Source organism: Anser brachyrhynchus (genome assembly GCF_964034855.1).
Source record: "Anser brachyrhynchus genome assembly, chromosome: 10".
Classification (NCBI taxonomy): Eukaryota; Metazoa; Chordata; class Aves; order Anseriformes; family Anatidae; genus Anser; species Anser brachyrhynchus.
The window spans coordinates 21,258,950-21,276,500 of record NC_137705.1 but is presented as its reverse complement, the minus strand read 5'-3'; the positions used below and the strand labels follow the sequence as shown (position 1 = coordinate 21,276,500).

At 41.6% G+C, this 17,551-nt stretch overlaps 1 protein-coding gene across 1 annotated transcript in view; it reads left to right on the top strand.

Moving 5' to 3' along the window:
* Nucleotides 1-17,282, top strand: part of LOC308200576 (uncharacterized protein) — a 32,245-nt gene extending 14,963 nt beyond the window's left edge. The window contains exons 3-8 of the mRNA XM_080606533.1: nt 2,418-2,477; nt 4,208-4,463; nt 8,298-8,459; nt 9,270-9,420; nt 11,437-14,479; nt 14,614-17,282. Of these exons, the coding sequence (XP_080462659.1) occupies nt 2,418-2,477; nt 4,208-4,224 (77 nt within the window). The 3' untranslated portion in view covers nt 4,225-4,463; nt 8,298-8,459; nt 9,270-9,420; nt 11,437-14,479; nt 14,614-17,282. The remainder of the gene's footprint in view (nt 1-2,417; nt 2,478-4,207; nt 4,464-8,297; nt 8,460-9,269; nt 9,421-11,436; nt 14,480-14,613) is intronic.
* The last annotated feature ends 269 nt before the right edge of the window (nt 17,283-17,551 follow it).

The following is a 17,551-nucleotide window of genomic DNA, read 5'->3' as shown; positions in this document are numbered from 1 at the left end:
AATGCTAAAGATTATAATTTGTTCTCAAGTTCCCAGATTTGCATGTTACTGTAGCAAAGCCTAATCTTTTGAATTCCTAATAATGGAGAGCTTTTTCCAGAAAAAAAAAAAACAAACGCATAATACATGAAGTCTAAGAACGATAATTAGGACTTCTCAGATTTAAACACCGTGCAAAGATCTTTCGTTAGATCCATACAATACGTGTGATTTAGGTGCTATATAATGCAGATAAGGCTAGGCATAACTGGTATCAATGGGACTACAAATCAAGAGTGTCTGCTTTCATAACTGCACTAAGATCATCAAATAAGAGGTAAAAGGTGGTCTGAAAAAGTAAGAGAGAAGCAAATATATTACCAATATTAGAACAGAAAGTGCAGGTAGCTAAGGAATACCTTTACTGACTTTGCAAAGCTGAATTTGAATAAACTGTCACCTGAATCATGGAGTGAATCATGGAGTAAATCAGGCTATCCTGATCTGCTTTTGATCTATCGCTCCATTTTATATCAACAATTGATATGTTGATACTAGTGGAAATTATTTCCCACGTTCACTGGCATATTTCAGAACCAGTTCCAGTGATCCACCGTGAGACCGGTATTATCAGTGTGCTGCCATCAACACCCAGAGTAGGTGCACAGCAGAAAGCAGTAAAATTCCCAGGAGAAGAACTGGCAGGGAAAGAAAAATCTCATTTTCTGCTTTCCATTTACAGCCTAAAATAGCTAGTCTGCTGGGAGCAGTAGTTCTTTGCAAAAACAGCAATTATGAAGACTATGGTCTTTTTTACTTTCTGCCAGTGTTGCAGCACACACCGTATACTCGCAAGATATTTTTAGTCACAAATTCTGCCAGGCAGAAACATAGAGGAGTTAATCACATGTAGCAAATTAAACAATAGCAAAAAAGCTTGCAGGATTGGGGGGCTGCAGCAGCAGAATGTTATGTTACCCTTTCTAGCCCAACTTCCTAAATGCAATTGGATTGGGGGATTCTGGGCAGGGTAAAGGCAAAAGGCAGTGGTAGTTATTGACCTGGATCAAGTAGCCTCCATATATACCTGCAGTCACCAAACCGAGGCAGGGCAAAATCTGTCTACATTCAGATTATTGTCAGAATGAAAGCACTCGTGTAGTTAAATTTGTGACTTTGCAGGTGATGAGCTGCTGTGTGCCCCAGCAGAGGTGGGTGATGCAGGAGCAGCTCCTCGAGCACAGCCATCAGCACAGCAGAGACAGAAAGGCACCTTCTTGTTCCCTTCAGGGGACACGGAAATCTATTGGTCCTGGTAACCTTATGTCTGAAAACGTAGTAAGAGTAAAATGAAATTGTAGTCATTGGTTATTGTTAAGTCATAGCAAACTATTTTGGCTCAATTTATACTGAGATTTATGGCAAATGGCATTTATTGGAATGAACACATCACTGTTCTAAATGAAACCCTTTCTTTCATTAGCTCAAAGGAGCTTGTAAAATCCTTTATTGTGACTAAAATTTTGTGTAATGTTGGATATCATCTACCCAAAGATTGTGCCATAATGTTTATTTACAGCATTAACATCTTAAGTTTTGTGTTGGTTTTTTTTTGTTTGTTTTGTTTTGTTTTGAAGTGAAGCAGTAGGGCTCAAGTGGACTCCTTCACATCTGTTATCCCTGTGAAAAATAGCATGTGCCTTTTCAGGAACTAAATTAGGAAGTAAATACGGAATCAGGAAGACAGGTATAAGGAGTTAAGGAGGTCTGAATGCTGACTGCACACCTGCTGTGCCATGGGCACAGAACACGTTTCAGCCACCCCTCTGTCCTGAGCAGAAAATACCTGCCAGTGTCACGGTGTGTGGTGGCTGGCCTCCTGTTGGGCTGGGAAGGAGGGACAGCAGGCAGTCTTAGGAGGAGGATGCCCAAAGTGTGTTTTGTCATCTTCCAAGGGGAAAGTAAATCACTGCTTACTTTATTACTATGAGCCTTTCCTCTCCAGTGACAAGACCGAAAGAGAGGCTGGAGAAGAAGCAGTTTACTCAAGTCTCCACAGTGCAGAGGCTGAAAAAATGCACCAAATTTAAGACCAATTTTGCATCTCTTCTGGAAAGGCAAACCTTTTCCTCTCTAACGGGAAGATGTAAAGAGGATTATGATGGCAATATCCTTCCTCAGGCAGTTTTTTTTTTTTTTTCTGACAAGAGAGGTCTTTTGTAATAAGTAACTGCTCTTTGTTATGAACCAGCCTTTGTCAGTGACCACAGGACTGCAGGGACACAAAATAGATGCTATCTGCCCAAAACAGCTCACAGTCATTGACAATCATTTTGTTTTCTTTACTGGGTAAAAGCAAGAAAATGGCTTTTAAATTAGATGTTGAACCCCTTCCAGAATTGCAATATAAGATACTGAATCAATCATTCTTCTTACAGTTACCTCCTACTCCACAAGCTCCTACTACCATAAAAATTGCTTGTTGCAAACTGAGCTGAGTGAGTAATTTGCAGTTTCATATTTGTTTGATAACTTTTTCCTCTTCCTCTTTTCATTATTTGTCCATGAGCAGATAGATGTTCCTAAATCTTTTTTTTTTTTGAAAACATATGCTGTAATCGTTCTGCAAGTAATTCTCCCTGTAAGTCATTTGTGAGCAATTTGCTGAGAAGTGTTCAAACATTTGTCCTAATTCTGCTCGCCCTATATGAACTTGCATCACATGGTGTCTGCTCCTCAGCTCCATCAACACATCAAAAGAGCTGGGTTTCTGTTGAGTCTTTTCACTGGGAAAAATCACACTTCTAAAGCCCCTTCCTAGAAAACTTGCATAGAAAGCAAGAATTATTCAAAAATGATTTCAGATTTAGGCACGCACATTCACTGAGAGGTTCACAGTTTACCAGCATCTGTAATGTTCACACCAGCTATAAGACAGCTTTTCCAGCCCTAAAGAGATCATCATTCGCACACTTCACAACTGGGATCTGCTCCTAGCCAGAGCTTTTGTTGCATTCCAGTTCATTCCAATTTGTCTCACAAAGCATCCCTTGTGTGCGATGAGGCCTTCAGTGGCATATAAAGTGGTTGGGTTCCGAAGTATGACTGATATCATGCACAATTTCACCACTCAAAAATTATTTAATCCCCAGAAATAATTACAGTGTTCTACTAGTTATTGTTGCATCTTAATGAAAAATAACTCTATCAAAATGCTAGCTGAAGGGTCTGATCCAGACCCTGCTGAAGTCAGTGGAAAGCCTTCTGAATTATCTGCCACTGAATAGACAGAGGAAACTCTGCTTCTCAGACTGTAAAACAGCATCTCTTCAGATAAAAGTTTAAAAGAATTCACTGTTCAGAGGGCTTTGGGTATTTAATGTGTCTCCTCTTAAAAAGAAAGTACTGGAATGCATATGCAGTATTGAAAAGGAGGTAAAAAAATCGAACGCCGAGTGCCAACCTTAACTGGAGCAAGAATTTCAAACCCAAGGTTTGCAGCTTGCCTGAAATGTTTCCTTTAAAGATGTTTGTAGAATACGGGTCTTGGCTCTTGCTGGTATGCAGCAAAAATGCTGCACTAGTGTTTTAGATAATGTAAACAATTGCTGCAACTTGTCACCCAGGTACTTCATGATTTTAAATAGAAGAAATAGAAATGAAAAAGTCATGAAATCTGTGGATGATATCTTTGATTTTAACCAGGTCACGTATGGGCATCTTTTCCCTGATTCCTTGTGAAGGGTCCACTCCATGAAAATATGAAATCCTTGGGGGAAAAAAAAAAATCCACATATAAATACTGAAGAATGCAAGTCATAAAGCAATTCACATTTTTTCCAGGTAGGAATTTTGCAAAGGGAGGTTCTGTTTTCATTTCAAACTGACTTATTCTGAAATTATCTTTAAATTTGTCAGTGCAGACAGGACTTAGTGCACCTTATTAATGTTCCTGAGCTACATCATCTGAGATGGACTGAAATTTGAACTGTTGGTGCTGATAAGTAATGCTTGGGATTCATTTATTCCATTCCATTTCGTATGCTGCTGAAATAAGCTGTTGATGCCAAGCGTCAAAATTCCCTGGACCTGACTTTTACAAAACCAGTTGAGCCCTGTCTAGAACTCAAGCATCGAGTCTTTGGGAAAAATAGTGTGCAGGGAAATTCAGAAGCCTGAGTGTCAATTTCTTTTCAAAAGTCGCAGCAGTATTCTCACTCTTTTCCAGACATGATGAGCACATAACAGCAGCGCCAGGCGGCACACAGCTCTGCAGCAAGGCGTCGAGCGAGAGGCAGCAGCTGTTAGTGAGCCGTGGCAAACGCCACGCGTTCACGTTCGCAGCCCAGGTGGCTGCTCGCAGGATGCAGCAGCAGCAAACCCATCCGCTGGGGCAGGAGCACCAGGCAGCGTGCTGGAGCTCGGCACGGAGCCGTGTCCAGAGGCCGTTGTGAACCGCGAGCGTGCTGGCTGCAACACAGTAGGTAAAATCACATTGAGACATTCAAACAAGATCATTACGTTGTGTGAATGTGCATCTTGGTTTTGTGGTGTAGTTGTAAGAAGCCAGCGTAGTAACAGGAAAATAACCCAATGCAGTTCACGCCCTGCCATGTCACGTTGCTGGCCATTCTGAGCATGAATTTTCATCAATGTACTCATAAATCACGTGCCTTAAGACAGGGAGATTATCGTGAAGCTGAATAATACTAACTTGCACTTCAAAGAGATACCTACTTTTTCTTCTACACAGAGCAGAATAGCTCATAGGTTGCTTCCTTGTATGCTGAAGTTAAATTTTACATCTTCAACATCAGCAAATCTATCAGTTTCTATTAAGTTACTTAAATACCCAGAGTAGTGTTGTGCCCACTGCCTAGCAAGTATTTTATGCTCAGGATGCCTCATGCATCAGTTTAAAGGCTGATGCCACTGTTTTAGAAGCCAGGCATGCAAATTCCTGTGCCACTTGACATGCACAGTATTCCTCTTTCTGCAGAAAGCAAATCTCAAGTGTAATAGAATCTTTTAATTTAGTTTTAATTCAGTTGATGCTGAATCAAGTAAAACACAACTAACTCAGAGATGCAGCGTATTTCTTTGCACTTTTCACCATTAGCTGATATTTTTACAGTGCCTAAGTTACACAACTTCACATTTGGTATTCTGAACCTAATGAATTTTAGGGCAAAGAAGTTGTCATGTGCTGCCACGTTTTTTTTAAAGCTTTGTAGAAGATGGATTCTTTTCATGCATTCTTTTATCTATAATTATTACACAAACACATCATATTATACATGACAGGAAAATGTTGCTATACTAAAAGTGCCCAACCTGTCTTAATTTTTGAATCTGCATAGTTAACTCCATTTATATCGCTGAAAGGGCAGCGGTCCAAAACATAAATAACTTGAGCTCAAAAACAAGCGTTGCCACGCCGAACAGAAGGGACCTGTGACGACTCTTGAAACACCAGGGCTGGGTGCAGGGCCACGCAGCTCCATCCCCATGGCTCACCTCCACCACAGTGAAACGCGTTGTTAGATCCCACTGAGCTGTGCTCTGCTTTGCTGGGCCAAGTGTGGGAAATAACACAAACAGAGTACACAGTGCACCACGCACCCTCGTTCTCCAGAGCAGGTATAATCTCTGTAATTACACTACAACCGCCTGGCAAATACCATGTAAATACATAGCAATTGCATGTTCCTACAGCTTACTTGTTAATTATGCATTGTTACTAACAAGTTCAAAGATAAATTATCATAGCACTTGCAGCACTTAGATGCTTGCAAAGCTCCTAAGCCATGTAATAATGGAATTCATACTGTTAAACGGTCGGCTTTGTTGCTTTTCCATTGGAATGGGGAAGGGAAGCAACGCGCCTCTCACGCCCGAAGGCCCATAGCTGGAGCGCGTCCTTCTTACTGCTGCAGCAGAAGTATGCTTAAGTACAAAGTAAGATGAAACTTCTACCTATAAGGAAATCTGTATGAATTAAAAAAAATAATTTCCATTAACAAATCACTTTGCAAATTCCGTTTAGTAATCCTCCTAAGCAAATGCTGTATCTAAAATCACTGGCACTTGCATGCAGTAGAACTAATACTGTTTTTCTGACCCAGTATTTAATCTTGCATGGGATAAAAATGAAAGGAAAACCTCATTCCACTGATGTCACTGGCAAAACTTCTATTGATTTCAGGGAGGGCAGGGTTCTACTCAGGCAGCTTACTTGTAAATGGCTTCTTGAAATAGCTTATATTATATTCTGGCAGAAATAGATCACCATGTAAGGCCACTTTACAGCCCGTGCTGGCTCTTCTGTGAGACGCACTGCAGTATTTTAGACTACAACTTCTAACTTTTAATAGGTATTTTAATAGTATTCAATAAAGTAAAATTAGCTCTATAAACATTGCTCTTCTCCAAAGCGAAGCTTCCCTGTAAGATATGACTCTGTAATGGTCTGTTCACCTGTTTATAACAACCCTTATAACCCATGCAAAATCACTTTGGGTTTTTTGGTTGGTTGGTTAATTAGTTGTTTGGTTTTCTTCTCAATTTTATTTTTTTTATATTGATTTTCAATCTGAAAGGTGATGTTGATTTTTCTGACAATTTTGTCTTGTAGTTGTTGATCTGTTTCTTCTAGAAATGACTCTCACTGCCAGGAGGTGCAGAAGTTAGTACTCAGATACTCAGTTCAGTACCAGCAGAAGCCCAAAGCCAGCAGTTGTTCCCTGTTACATACAAAGCCCATACGTAGAGGTGGCAGCCCCGCTGTAACCGGCTGCGTGGAGCCATAGACCCAAGTGGCCCCAGCACACAAAGCTGGCACTGAGGCAGGGCAGCACTGGGTGCCCACAGGCACCCATGCCAGGACATGGGCTGAGCTTTTAGTTCGGGCAGAAGTCTAGGAATGATGGGCGAATTTGTAGTAGAGACTCCTTAGTGACGAAGGGTCGAGGGAGCTGGGGGAGAGAGCAGGAGAGCTTGCAGGGAGGCAGAGAAAGCAAGAGGGTGGTGTTCCAGTCTGATTTGAAAGAGCTACTAAAAGGAGAGAGCCCAACATGCCAAAGAGAGATTGCATTTCAGCAGGAAGAGGATAGCTGGCAATGTGAAAGGCAGATTTTAAGGTTAAGAAGGAGAGCAAGGAAAGGGACGAGAACTGGTTTATAGAAGCCAAACAGGAACAGAATGAGATTAGATCACTGCAGCTATGTGTAATATGTTGGAGTGCTTTATTATCTGTTGTGCTCTTTAATTGTGAGTATAAGACAGACGATGATTTCTAAAACAAAGTATGTACTTATTTAAGTTTATTGGCTCTCCTGTGGAAAATAACTTCATATGCAGAATGATTGTTGTTTTAAATGGATTCATTTTTATGTAACTTGCATTAACTTTAAATAAAAGGGAGCCAAGCATTTCCAGTATTACAGAGCAGGCAGAATAACGGAGCCCTGCTGCGGAAGTCAATAGCTCCTTTGAAAACAGTATCCTTGTTCAGATGGAATTGCCTTGCTGTCATCTTCCTTTTCGCTCCCTCCACAATCCTACACTGGAGCCTGAAGTGTTTATATGTTTTCCTAGATACTAAATATCTTCCTAATACAAACTGAACATCGGTGATCTTTTTAAATTCCATGGGGCTGATCTTGTTCCTCCTGAAATCTACTGCGAGGTTCTTGCTGCCCACAGGGGTATCAAAAGAGGTTTGACCAGCCCAGATGTGAGCTTGAAATTCTCCCAACGAGTAAGGCCTAGGTATACTGGCTGAAAGAGAGACTCATTAATAAATATCTTAGGAGAACATGGTTCCCTTGAAAAGCTAATTATTTTGATAGTTACTCATTCCCCCCAAAAAAAGTCTAATCAATGAGAGAACAAATTAAAAAATAGGAGTCTCACAAAAACAGACAGCAGAGTACTGCATTCAAGAGGACAGCCACCAATTAAGAGAAATGTCAACAACTCAAGTGGCAGCAACTTCAAAAGGGAAATCTTTTGCTCATTTTCGTATGCATTCTTCATAAGCAACATCAAGAAGTGTAACATGCTAATAGCTAATAACACTCAGAATAAGATTCACTAATTTACTAACTGAATAATTTAGTGCATATCAAAGGAATGATTTTCTCATTTCATTCCTTTTTTAGATCTAACACTAAGCTGGGTATTATCAAGTAGATGAAACAGCACAGATTACAAATCATCACTGAAATAGTCATTTTAGAATTGAGGTTGTTTTTTTCTGTTGAATGCTTCTTTTGGTTTTAAGAAATCATGTTCATTTTTTTCTCGTTATAATCCAGATTGCAAAACAAAAACAAACAAACAAATATCTGGAAGCTTTCTTTGTGGAAACGAGACATTTCACCAAAAAAAAATGCTCCTCATGGAGACGGATCTGTTATGATGCTAAACTTTGGGTGAAAATTTTGGGGACCAGGGCGAGAGCCAGACCCCTGTCTCAGGTGAGCCAATAATGTGGTGCTGGGGAGATGCACCCGAGGTGGGGGAGCCGGGGCTCTCCTGGTGCAGAGGACTCTCCTGGGAATGGTGCGGGGTGGGTTTGATTCCTGCAGGGACCGGCAGGCGACTGCCCTGGTACCCCAGCAGCATGTACCAGGCTCCTGTGGTGCCCCCAGCGCGGGGGCGGGCAGGCTGCTGGAACCACGGACTTTGTGGCAGATGGAGCAACATTTGCAATTGGGAAAAAAACACTCTCATGCTGCCAAAATATTAACAAGGGGCTTCCTCAGAAATAGTCTGCCACAGCCATTGATACGTGTAAATTCCTTATGTAAATACAACTTCCTCCAATTAAAAAGGTACAATTTCAGCAGGCTGACTGAGGATGAGGACCTCTCTGCACTGTTTTCTTTCTCTCCAGCAAAATCCTTCACTTCGAGTCACAAGTTTTCAGCGCTGCAACAGCTCACAGATATAACTTGTGGTAGCTGCAGTGAGACAGCAGCGAGCAATGCTGGTTTGTACGGCGGTACCTGACTTGGCTGTGCTCGGTCAGGTAGCAGGCTTGGCAGCAATGGCACGGTGTGAAGTCAAACAGGGAATGGATTCTTTTGTGTGTGGGGGTTTTTGTTTTTTGTTGTTTTTTTTTTTTGGAGTAATATATCTCTCTTTGTGCATGCCCAGGTTCCTTACATTGCGGGAAAAACAACCAGAGTTTCCTGACCTTCCTTTATAACACCCATTATTTTACATAGCTTTATAATGTTCTTTGTTAATTTCCTTTTAGAAACAAACTCTCCTATTCCTTTTAGGTTCAGCGTATACGCGACATCAAAGCATTTCAGTGAATTCTTCATTCCATTTACATGCCAGCTCTCTGGTGATGGAGTCAGACATATTGTGGTAGTCCTGCAAGCCGTAAAGCCATCCAGCTTCTCTGCCACTGCTGCAGTTCTTATTGCTGTAAGTACTGACCAGTGGGGGACTGATCCTCAAACATCAAAAAACCTTCCTTTGATGACCTACTGTTTTAAAGAGGGCAATAGGACCAGCATGCTTTCTCCTTAAAGATTAAAAAGACAGCCATTGTCCGTGTGCTAAGAAGGAACCAATAATTATTTTCAACTTCAATTTGTTCTGTGCATTGTGAAAAAAAAGCTGAATAATTCTATTCTTATTTAGGAGAAGACTGCAAGGGAAAGAAATAATCTGATATATTTTAGAGACTTTTCTAAAGAACAGGCTGTTACAGTGCAGTGTCCCACACCAATGAAAACCTTTTCTCCAGTATTGTCAGTTGTGCCTAGTTCTCCACCAAGTATATTGTCATGGATATTTGCACTAAACTGAGAGTTATCCAGCATGATACTTCTGAGAATTCAGATTAGCCTCAGTACTGAGCTAAGGAAGGCAGTCTGCATCATAGTGATATTATGATTGCTCTGAAACAGCGACGTATCACATATCTGTGTTTTCATTCTGCCAGAGACATATTTTCAGAAAGGCAGTTTCTGATGACATGTTTGGGCAAATGATGCCTTATCTGCATGTTTTTTTATGTATCATCCTGATCTGGTAACTTGAATGCCATAAGGAGAAAGCTATGTTAATTGCACATGTTTCTAAGTTAGCACAGTCCAAGACACATGCCTCAAAACTATGTGCCTCAGAAAGTTTGGTCACTTATTTGAGAAGCTGGAGATGTTCTGCCTCTGTTAGAGGAATCTCAGAACTTTTTTATAACAAGAATCTTCAGGCATGATAATCTTAGCCTTGTGGATATTATATATTTCTCCTGCCTAAAAATAAAAACCACTAAGTATATGAACTGCTACTGTAAATACAAGCACGAGTAAAAGCGTTCTTCTGTTGCCAGACTCCTCCTCCCACTTGATTTCAGCAGTCAGCAAAAATACTTATTCAGTATTAAGCTACAGAAAAGAATTGTTGACCCTGGTATAATGGAGAGCTAAGATAAAGTCAAGTCAATGGAGTTTGCTTCAGCTTGCAACATTTCAAATAAAGCTTCTACATTTGTTTGGCTCTTAAAAATTAAACTATATAGAAAATATTGGTTAAAAGCAAAAATGCAGGTAGTCTACAAACGTTTTTCATAAAGTAATTTTCATTGAGATGGTCACAGTTGAGCTAGCATTATTTGCTGCTAATTTAGGTTTCATTCTAAATAGTGTATGTTAACAAACTTGGACCACTTAATGCTAAGTGCTTTACATTTTTCTCTTTAATTAAATTTTGCCAAAGAACCATGTTACGTAAGCATGTGCCCATACAAAGAGCACACTCTCAGAGCCTGGGTAGAGTTCAGGTGCCCTTGCAGCAACTAGTGAATTCCTACTGATCTCACTTGAGACAGGATTTTACTCTTTACCCTGTACTTTTTTTCTATATATGGGTCATAAAAGTTATCTTGTTACTTAATACACAGGTTCTTGGGTACATTATTCTAAGAAACTTATTTTAATGAGCTCCAGGCTGTCATTTACCATTTCTGTTATTAGATAAAAAGCCTTACTTCAGAGTTCAAACATGTATATTCCAGCAATTACAAACATATTAGAAACTAGACAACAGATGCCAGTTTAGATAAGTTTCTAGTCCATGGATGGAGGTAGGCATTTGCTGCAATAATCTGCAGTTTTACTGCAGAATTCGAGAATTGCCTGGAGAGAGCTCTGGGAGAATTGTGTACAATTTAGGGGGTTCTTTTAACTGTACAGTAATCTGTTACAGGTGGTTCGGACATGGAAGTGGCATAAAAATCAAGAAAATTTTGAATAATTTTTAAGGTCATTAGTATAAGATCTAGGCATAACAATTTACCTTTGATTCTGAGATATTTTTCACCAGTGTGAGATGAAACACGTTGAAGTGGGCGACGCAGACTGATTCTGCACGTGCACTGATTCTTCCACGTGCCCAAATTTGTGCAGGGTTGTGCAGCACTCTTCTTTTCCACAGGCAGCATGGCTCTCAGGAGTGTGGTGCAGCGGGGACCGGACAGTGACGTGGCTGCCTGGGCTCAGGATGCTCACCTTGGCCAAAGCATCACATCACACAGGTGCCAGGTTTCGACTCCCCATGCAGCTCTTGCCATGTGGGCACAGCGGCCTAAGAACGTATTGGGAACCACATGCAGTAAGGATGCTATGCAGCCATGCCAAACTCTGGGGTTTGATGTTTGAGTTTTGGTAAAAAAGAAAAAGGAAAATGAGGGCTGCTCTGGGACAGCCCTGCTCAGAAGTGATGGCTGGGGTGAGGTGTTGACACCATGGCTCTGCAGGATGCTGTTGTCATACGGCTGCAGGAACAGAGCAGGCTGGCTGAGCACTGCTCATCTACCTCAGTGCAAAGTTACTCTCCTAATGGATATTTTTTTCAAAGTTACTAAGATGTTACCTAGTTACCATAGCCTGGTAACCATTTAGACAGATCGGGGCTTTTCCTTACCACCAGGTAGGCAAGTGACCCTCACTGAGTCGGTCGGTCCAGTGACACTGAAACCACCCAGCTGCAAACCAGAGTGAGACTCCATAAGAAATTTATTTGAAGCGTTCAGAGGAACGCTGCGGTATGAGATGAGTTATGATTAGTCTTGACAATGCTACTTCAATTTAAAATATGCTTAACTGGTTTAAAAATAAAACTTCAGTCTCCCTTCCACTGCAACCCAGTCCTGAAGCTATTTCAGCGCGTGTTGCCCATCCCATGCCTTATTTTCTGATTAGGCTGCGAGGTTACTATTAATAGCCCAGAAGCTGGGGGTAGGAAGTGTGACTACCGAGTTCTGCAAACAGTTTTATGTGCGCGCGCTTCTCGGCTGTGGGCGAGTGGTGCCAGCCCGCCCGTGTGCCACCGGGGTCAGCCCTGGCCACGCTGGACCACCCATCCCTCCCCGCGCGCGTTGCTAAGAGACCTGCTCTCCTCCGCTGAGCTTCGTGGAGAGGAGCACATCAAAGACACCCACAGCCCCGAATGGTTTTATAAATGAATTTAAAGAGACACTCTCCCGTGCTGTGTTATGTGGGGGGGAGATCAAAAGTTGCTCTATGTGCAGTGAGCAGCCGGAGAATTGAACTGGCTTCTTGTGGAAAGTAAAAATGCTCTCATTACTGAGAACCATGTTGTATTTTCTTTTTTTTTTTTTGCTTTTTTTTCAGAACTAGACTACAAATTTATGCTAATTAATGTTTTCAGTTTTATGGCAGGCAAGACATTGAACGCAGGCCAGGTTGCGTGTTTGTACGACTTTCAAAAGTAAGGTTTTCTGTCATCAAGTGACAAGCTGTTTTTGATCAACTCTTTTCATCTCTGAAAATATTTCATTCTCTAAATTTTAATTGCTTTTCTGACTTACATTGAAGTTGAGGAAATCACAGGGTAAACATCAAGTGAAACATCTTTAAAAGAATAAATTATGAGAAAATAATCCGAGTAAATCGATATTTGTTCTGTCAGGCTGAAAAGCTAAGACACAAATATCTCAGACCTTTCTGAAAAGAATGAAAACCAAATGAAAAAATATTTAATTAAAAAAATCTGTGTGTATATATATATATATGTTTAAACATTACCTCTTGCCAGACTAGCACTTACCTGGCATCTGCACAGCTCTTCTATTCTGCACAGGCTGTGGGGTCTAAGAGCACACTGGCAGCTCAGGCGAGCATTTTCTGAAACAGAAAAGGCAGGAATTATTTGCTTATCTACTTGGTTTCAAACACCATCAACATGTGGTAAAAAGGGAAGAAAAAAAAAAAAACAGCAATGAGTAAGAAAGTGCAAGACTTTCATTTTCAAAGACACCATGGTTGCACAGCCTTGGGAAAAGTGAGAGGAACCCAAATAACGTGCTAACAGTACTGCCCGAGCAAGCCAGACAGATCATTTGCATGGGAAGCAAAACTCCCAGGTCAAATGGCTGCAAAAAGGGTGTCTTGAAAATCACATGTAAAATTGTTTCCATGTGCGTATCTCGTTGTTTTGTGACCAGCCACCCTAGCCACATAAGCGAACGTCTCCTTTAAAGAAGTGTCAGGGGCTCGTTCACACAAGCAGGTGCTCATGCAACTGCAGGCAGAAAAATCTCTGGCTTCAGGTGCAGTGTGTACCCATATTATCTCCTCTCCTTGCAGTGTGCCTGGTGGCTGAGCAGAGCTCGCTTCTCGCTCTCTGCCTGTGCCTGCAGTCTCGCATAAATCTGAGGGTAGATTAGTGAAACCTAATACACTCCAGGACTGTAAAGGGATTAATCTCACATAAATCTTCACCAAAAAAAAAAAAAGGCATTAGTATTTATTTACATGTGTTTTATTTTCCAGTGAGGAAAAAGCCTCCTTTTTTTCCTGCATCAGTAAAAGTCTCTTCAAAATTCAAACGGCTTAGACTTTGCATTTAAAATCCCTTGCGCTACAGTTAACCTATATTCTAGAGCTCAAATAAAAAACTAAAAGCATGTATTTTATATTCTAGAACTCAAATAAAAAACTAAAAGTATGTATTTTAGAAAAGAGCTTAGCTAACTTTTCTATTTCATTACCAGATATCTATTACAGGGGCAAGATATGTACTGTCTTCTCACTGATAGACTGTTTTATGTTTAAACATCTTGACCACCACTATGTTGTCAGCGGTTAGTAGATTCAGTGCGTTTTGACTGAATTTCTGAAGGGGAAAACTGTGACTTGCACTCTAAATATTTTTTCTGGAGAATGGATTCCTCAACAAACTATGGGCATCTTGTACAAAACACCAGCAAACATTCCAAGAGGAGCACAGCACTGCCAACTCACTAGCCTTGGAAACCAAAATCTGGGTGACCCACGGGTTCCCTCCATACCACCACCTGCTCCACACGGGTGCACGGCCACGCAGGCTGGGAAAGAAACGATGCCTGCTGCGAGCAGATGCGCTTACTGATTGCTACTGGCGTTTATGGCAAGCTTGTTTCAGGATCCTGACCGAGTTTTGTCTGAGATCCACTTCGATCAAGCTTGCATTTAAGGTACAATGTTGTGCAGCAGGGATGTCCTGAGAAGTTTAGTTAAAAGTTGTTACTATTATATTTTATTAATATGTGTAGAATTTTGGTTAATGAATGCAAATAATTTTTAATCTCTGCTCCTTATTTATTTCCAGGATACTCTAAAACATCCACGGGAGTGTGGCAGGCAGATCACGGCTGGGAGCAGGCAGGGCAGAGGCTGGGGTGAGGAGCAAGAAGCCATGGTTTTGGAAGCTGGGAAGGCGCTGAAGGCCATTGTGAATGTTAATAACGTTATTTCATGTTTTTACAGTGCTTTGGGTGCTTAAAGCACCGCATAGACTACTAGTAATTAGTGATCTGGATGTTTCTGAAATGATCAGCAGTATCATTTAAATTGTCATTAAAATACAATTAGCAGCCTTTTGAACTGAGCGCTGTAGTTCAGAGCAGTCTAATTGGTGGCTTGTGGGGCAGATCGGACAGCGGGAGGAGGCTGGCTGCTTCTCCTCGCCTCTCACTGTGCCTGCCCCAGGAGCAGCAGCTGTACCCCTCAACACGGAGAGCCCTGATGGGGCTGGAGGGGCAACGGCACAAAGCACCCCTTGTGTGCAGCCCACTGCACTGAAACCCAGGGATTTCTTAGAGCTCACTGAACTCTGGGTGCAGATTCAAGCAGGTGCTGCTCCACTGCTTTATACTGAATATTTCAAAACAATTCAACTTTTCTGTTTTTTGTATTTTTGTTTTGTTTTGTTTTGACTTGACTTTCCGAGCACTTGGCTTTTTGCAGCAGCAAAAGCTGCTGTGGCAAGGTTTGTAGGGGTGAAATTCTGGAGCCTATGGGCAGTAGGTGGTGAGACCAACAACTGAACCATCTGCATCCTTCGGGAGAAGGGATGACGCTCTGGCAGTGTATTGGCACGCGCCTGGCTAAGACGAAGAGTTGTGTTATTGTAGCAGACTGAAAGCGAAGGTCTGGCTTGGATGGTGTTCCTAAACCTGGCATCCCTACCGCACGTTTAGGTAGCTAAATCTGTCACTCACATGCTTTAGATACTTGTGTTAATTGCATAAATGTCAACAAAAAATGGCATGTTTTTAAAGTGTTAGAAGTGTAAATAGCTGCTCTTCTGAAATGGCCCCAGTATATATTTTTAGCTTCCACAATCTCTTCTGAATATGCCACTTGCAAATGTATCGTATTTCTTGTAGTATCTAGCTATAGTAATGTATTAGTAGCTATAATACTGCTGATTCTCCTGCATAAAGCACTGTAGAATATACTTTAAATACTGGCTTTTTGTATGTCTCACACAAGTATTCATTAATACCAAGGGAACAGCATGCTACTGTTCCAGGTTTTCTAAGAACCAGTGCTATCGCTCTCCACCAGCTCCTGTTGCCAGCTTCACAATGGCTTTATTATTTATGCTTTTACTCTTGAAAATTCAAATTTAGAACTGAAAATTTTCATGCTTTTGTTTTTTTAAAAAATAATTAAAGCAGGCAAATGGACCTGATGTAATCTGCATAGCGTGTGCCATGGCTGTGAAAGCGCCACTTGTTCTCTGAAAGGAGGAATTCTTCCAGCCGGCATCCCTTGCCCCCTCCTCTGCGCGGCCGCCTTTCCCATACACTCAGGACTCGCTGCCAGTCACTGGTGTGCCCTTTAAGTCTGCTGGAGTAATATTGTCATTCGCGGGATGTCTGTGCAGAGCCTCGCAGGTTTCCCTCAAAGTACAACCTGAAGTTTCACGTTTTGCTGTTCTGCTGGGGCAGCGGTTGCTCTGCTGAAGTTCCATCCTGTCTCCGGAGTGGTGCCTGGCCTTGCCCCATTGATCAGTCTTCACACAGCAGCTTTCAGAGGCCTCTTCCTCCTCTGCCATTCACATAGCAAGTGGCATGTTTTCAGGTATGTCCCACCACAAAGGACTGGAATGTTGGCCTAGCATGTTTTACCAATGTTTGAATGGGCTAAAGAAAGTATTTGGAAAGCAGCAGATGCCTTTGGAAAGGAGGGAAAGAGAAAAAAAAATAGACTTGATGGGGATGTTAAGAAGTCAGCTGGCCCAAGACAACAGAAAAAAGTGCAACTCAGAAGTCAGTGCCAACAAGCAGCCGTGTAATCCCTGCCTAGGCAGATAACCAAGCTCCTCCAGATCCCTCTGCTGTTATGCCCTGCCTCCTTCTCTCTCTGCCTTAGCCGTTCTGTACAAGAACTGTAAATTGTTGTCTGGATCATTCAGACAAAATTACCCTTCCTAAACCTGCCTTCTTCAGGCACACAGAATAGGTATTGTCTCAGGAGGATCAACAGACCAGGTACTACAGAATGCGATGTCGGGCGCTCCAGGCGAGCACTTTGCTAGCATTTTGCATGGGCAGTTGCTGACGCTGAGCTAACAGCCCATCTGCTGGGCAATGGACACCCCCAGAACACAGGGAAACAACTGGATTGCTCCCATTACAGGAATAACGGAGCTGATAGCAAAATGAAGATGCCAAGTGAAATTGCCAAATATATGGAGATACTGAAAAATCCATAGGTGTCTTCGGTGGGCCTCTGCCCCAGTGTCAACCCATTTGGATGTGCTTCCTCTTCATGGGAAGGTATCGGGGACAGCATATGGAAAACACTGAATACGCAAGAACCTGGGAAGATTTAGCGATTTGGGAAGGGGATGCAATTCTTAAATACTTTATTGCGATTTACAAAGGGACAGAAATGTGAGAAAATCCATAAAGAATTAACTAGGAATCAACAGTGTTTGTCTTGACAGTAAAGGAAGAAGGATGAAATAAAAGTTTACTACAAAATGGCTTTTGACTAAGAGTGAAAAATGTAATGAGGAAGAATGCACTTTGGATAAATCTGCATTTTGTTAAGGTAAATGAAAAAGCAAGTGTCAGTAGGAGGGAAAAAAACAAGACTTCTTCCTGCATGGTCACTGCTAGTGCACATTTGCATGAAGCAAGTGCACATTTGCATGAGACAAGCACAAGGACAGCAGACTTCCTGAGCATCAGAACAGCATCAGCATCTTAGATGGCAAAGAAGATGTAGGATTTACTGTCAACTTTCATGGAACA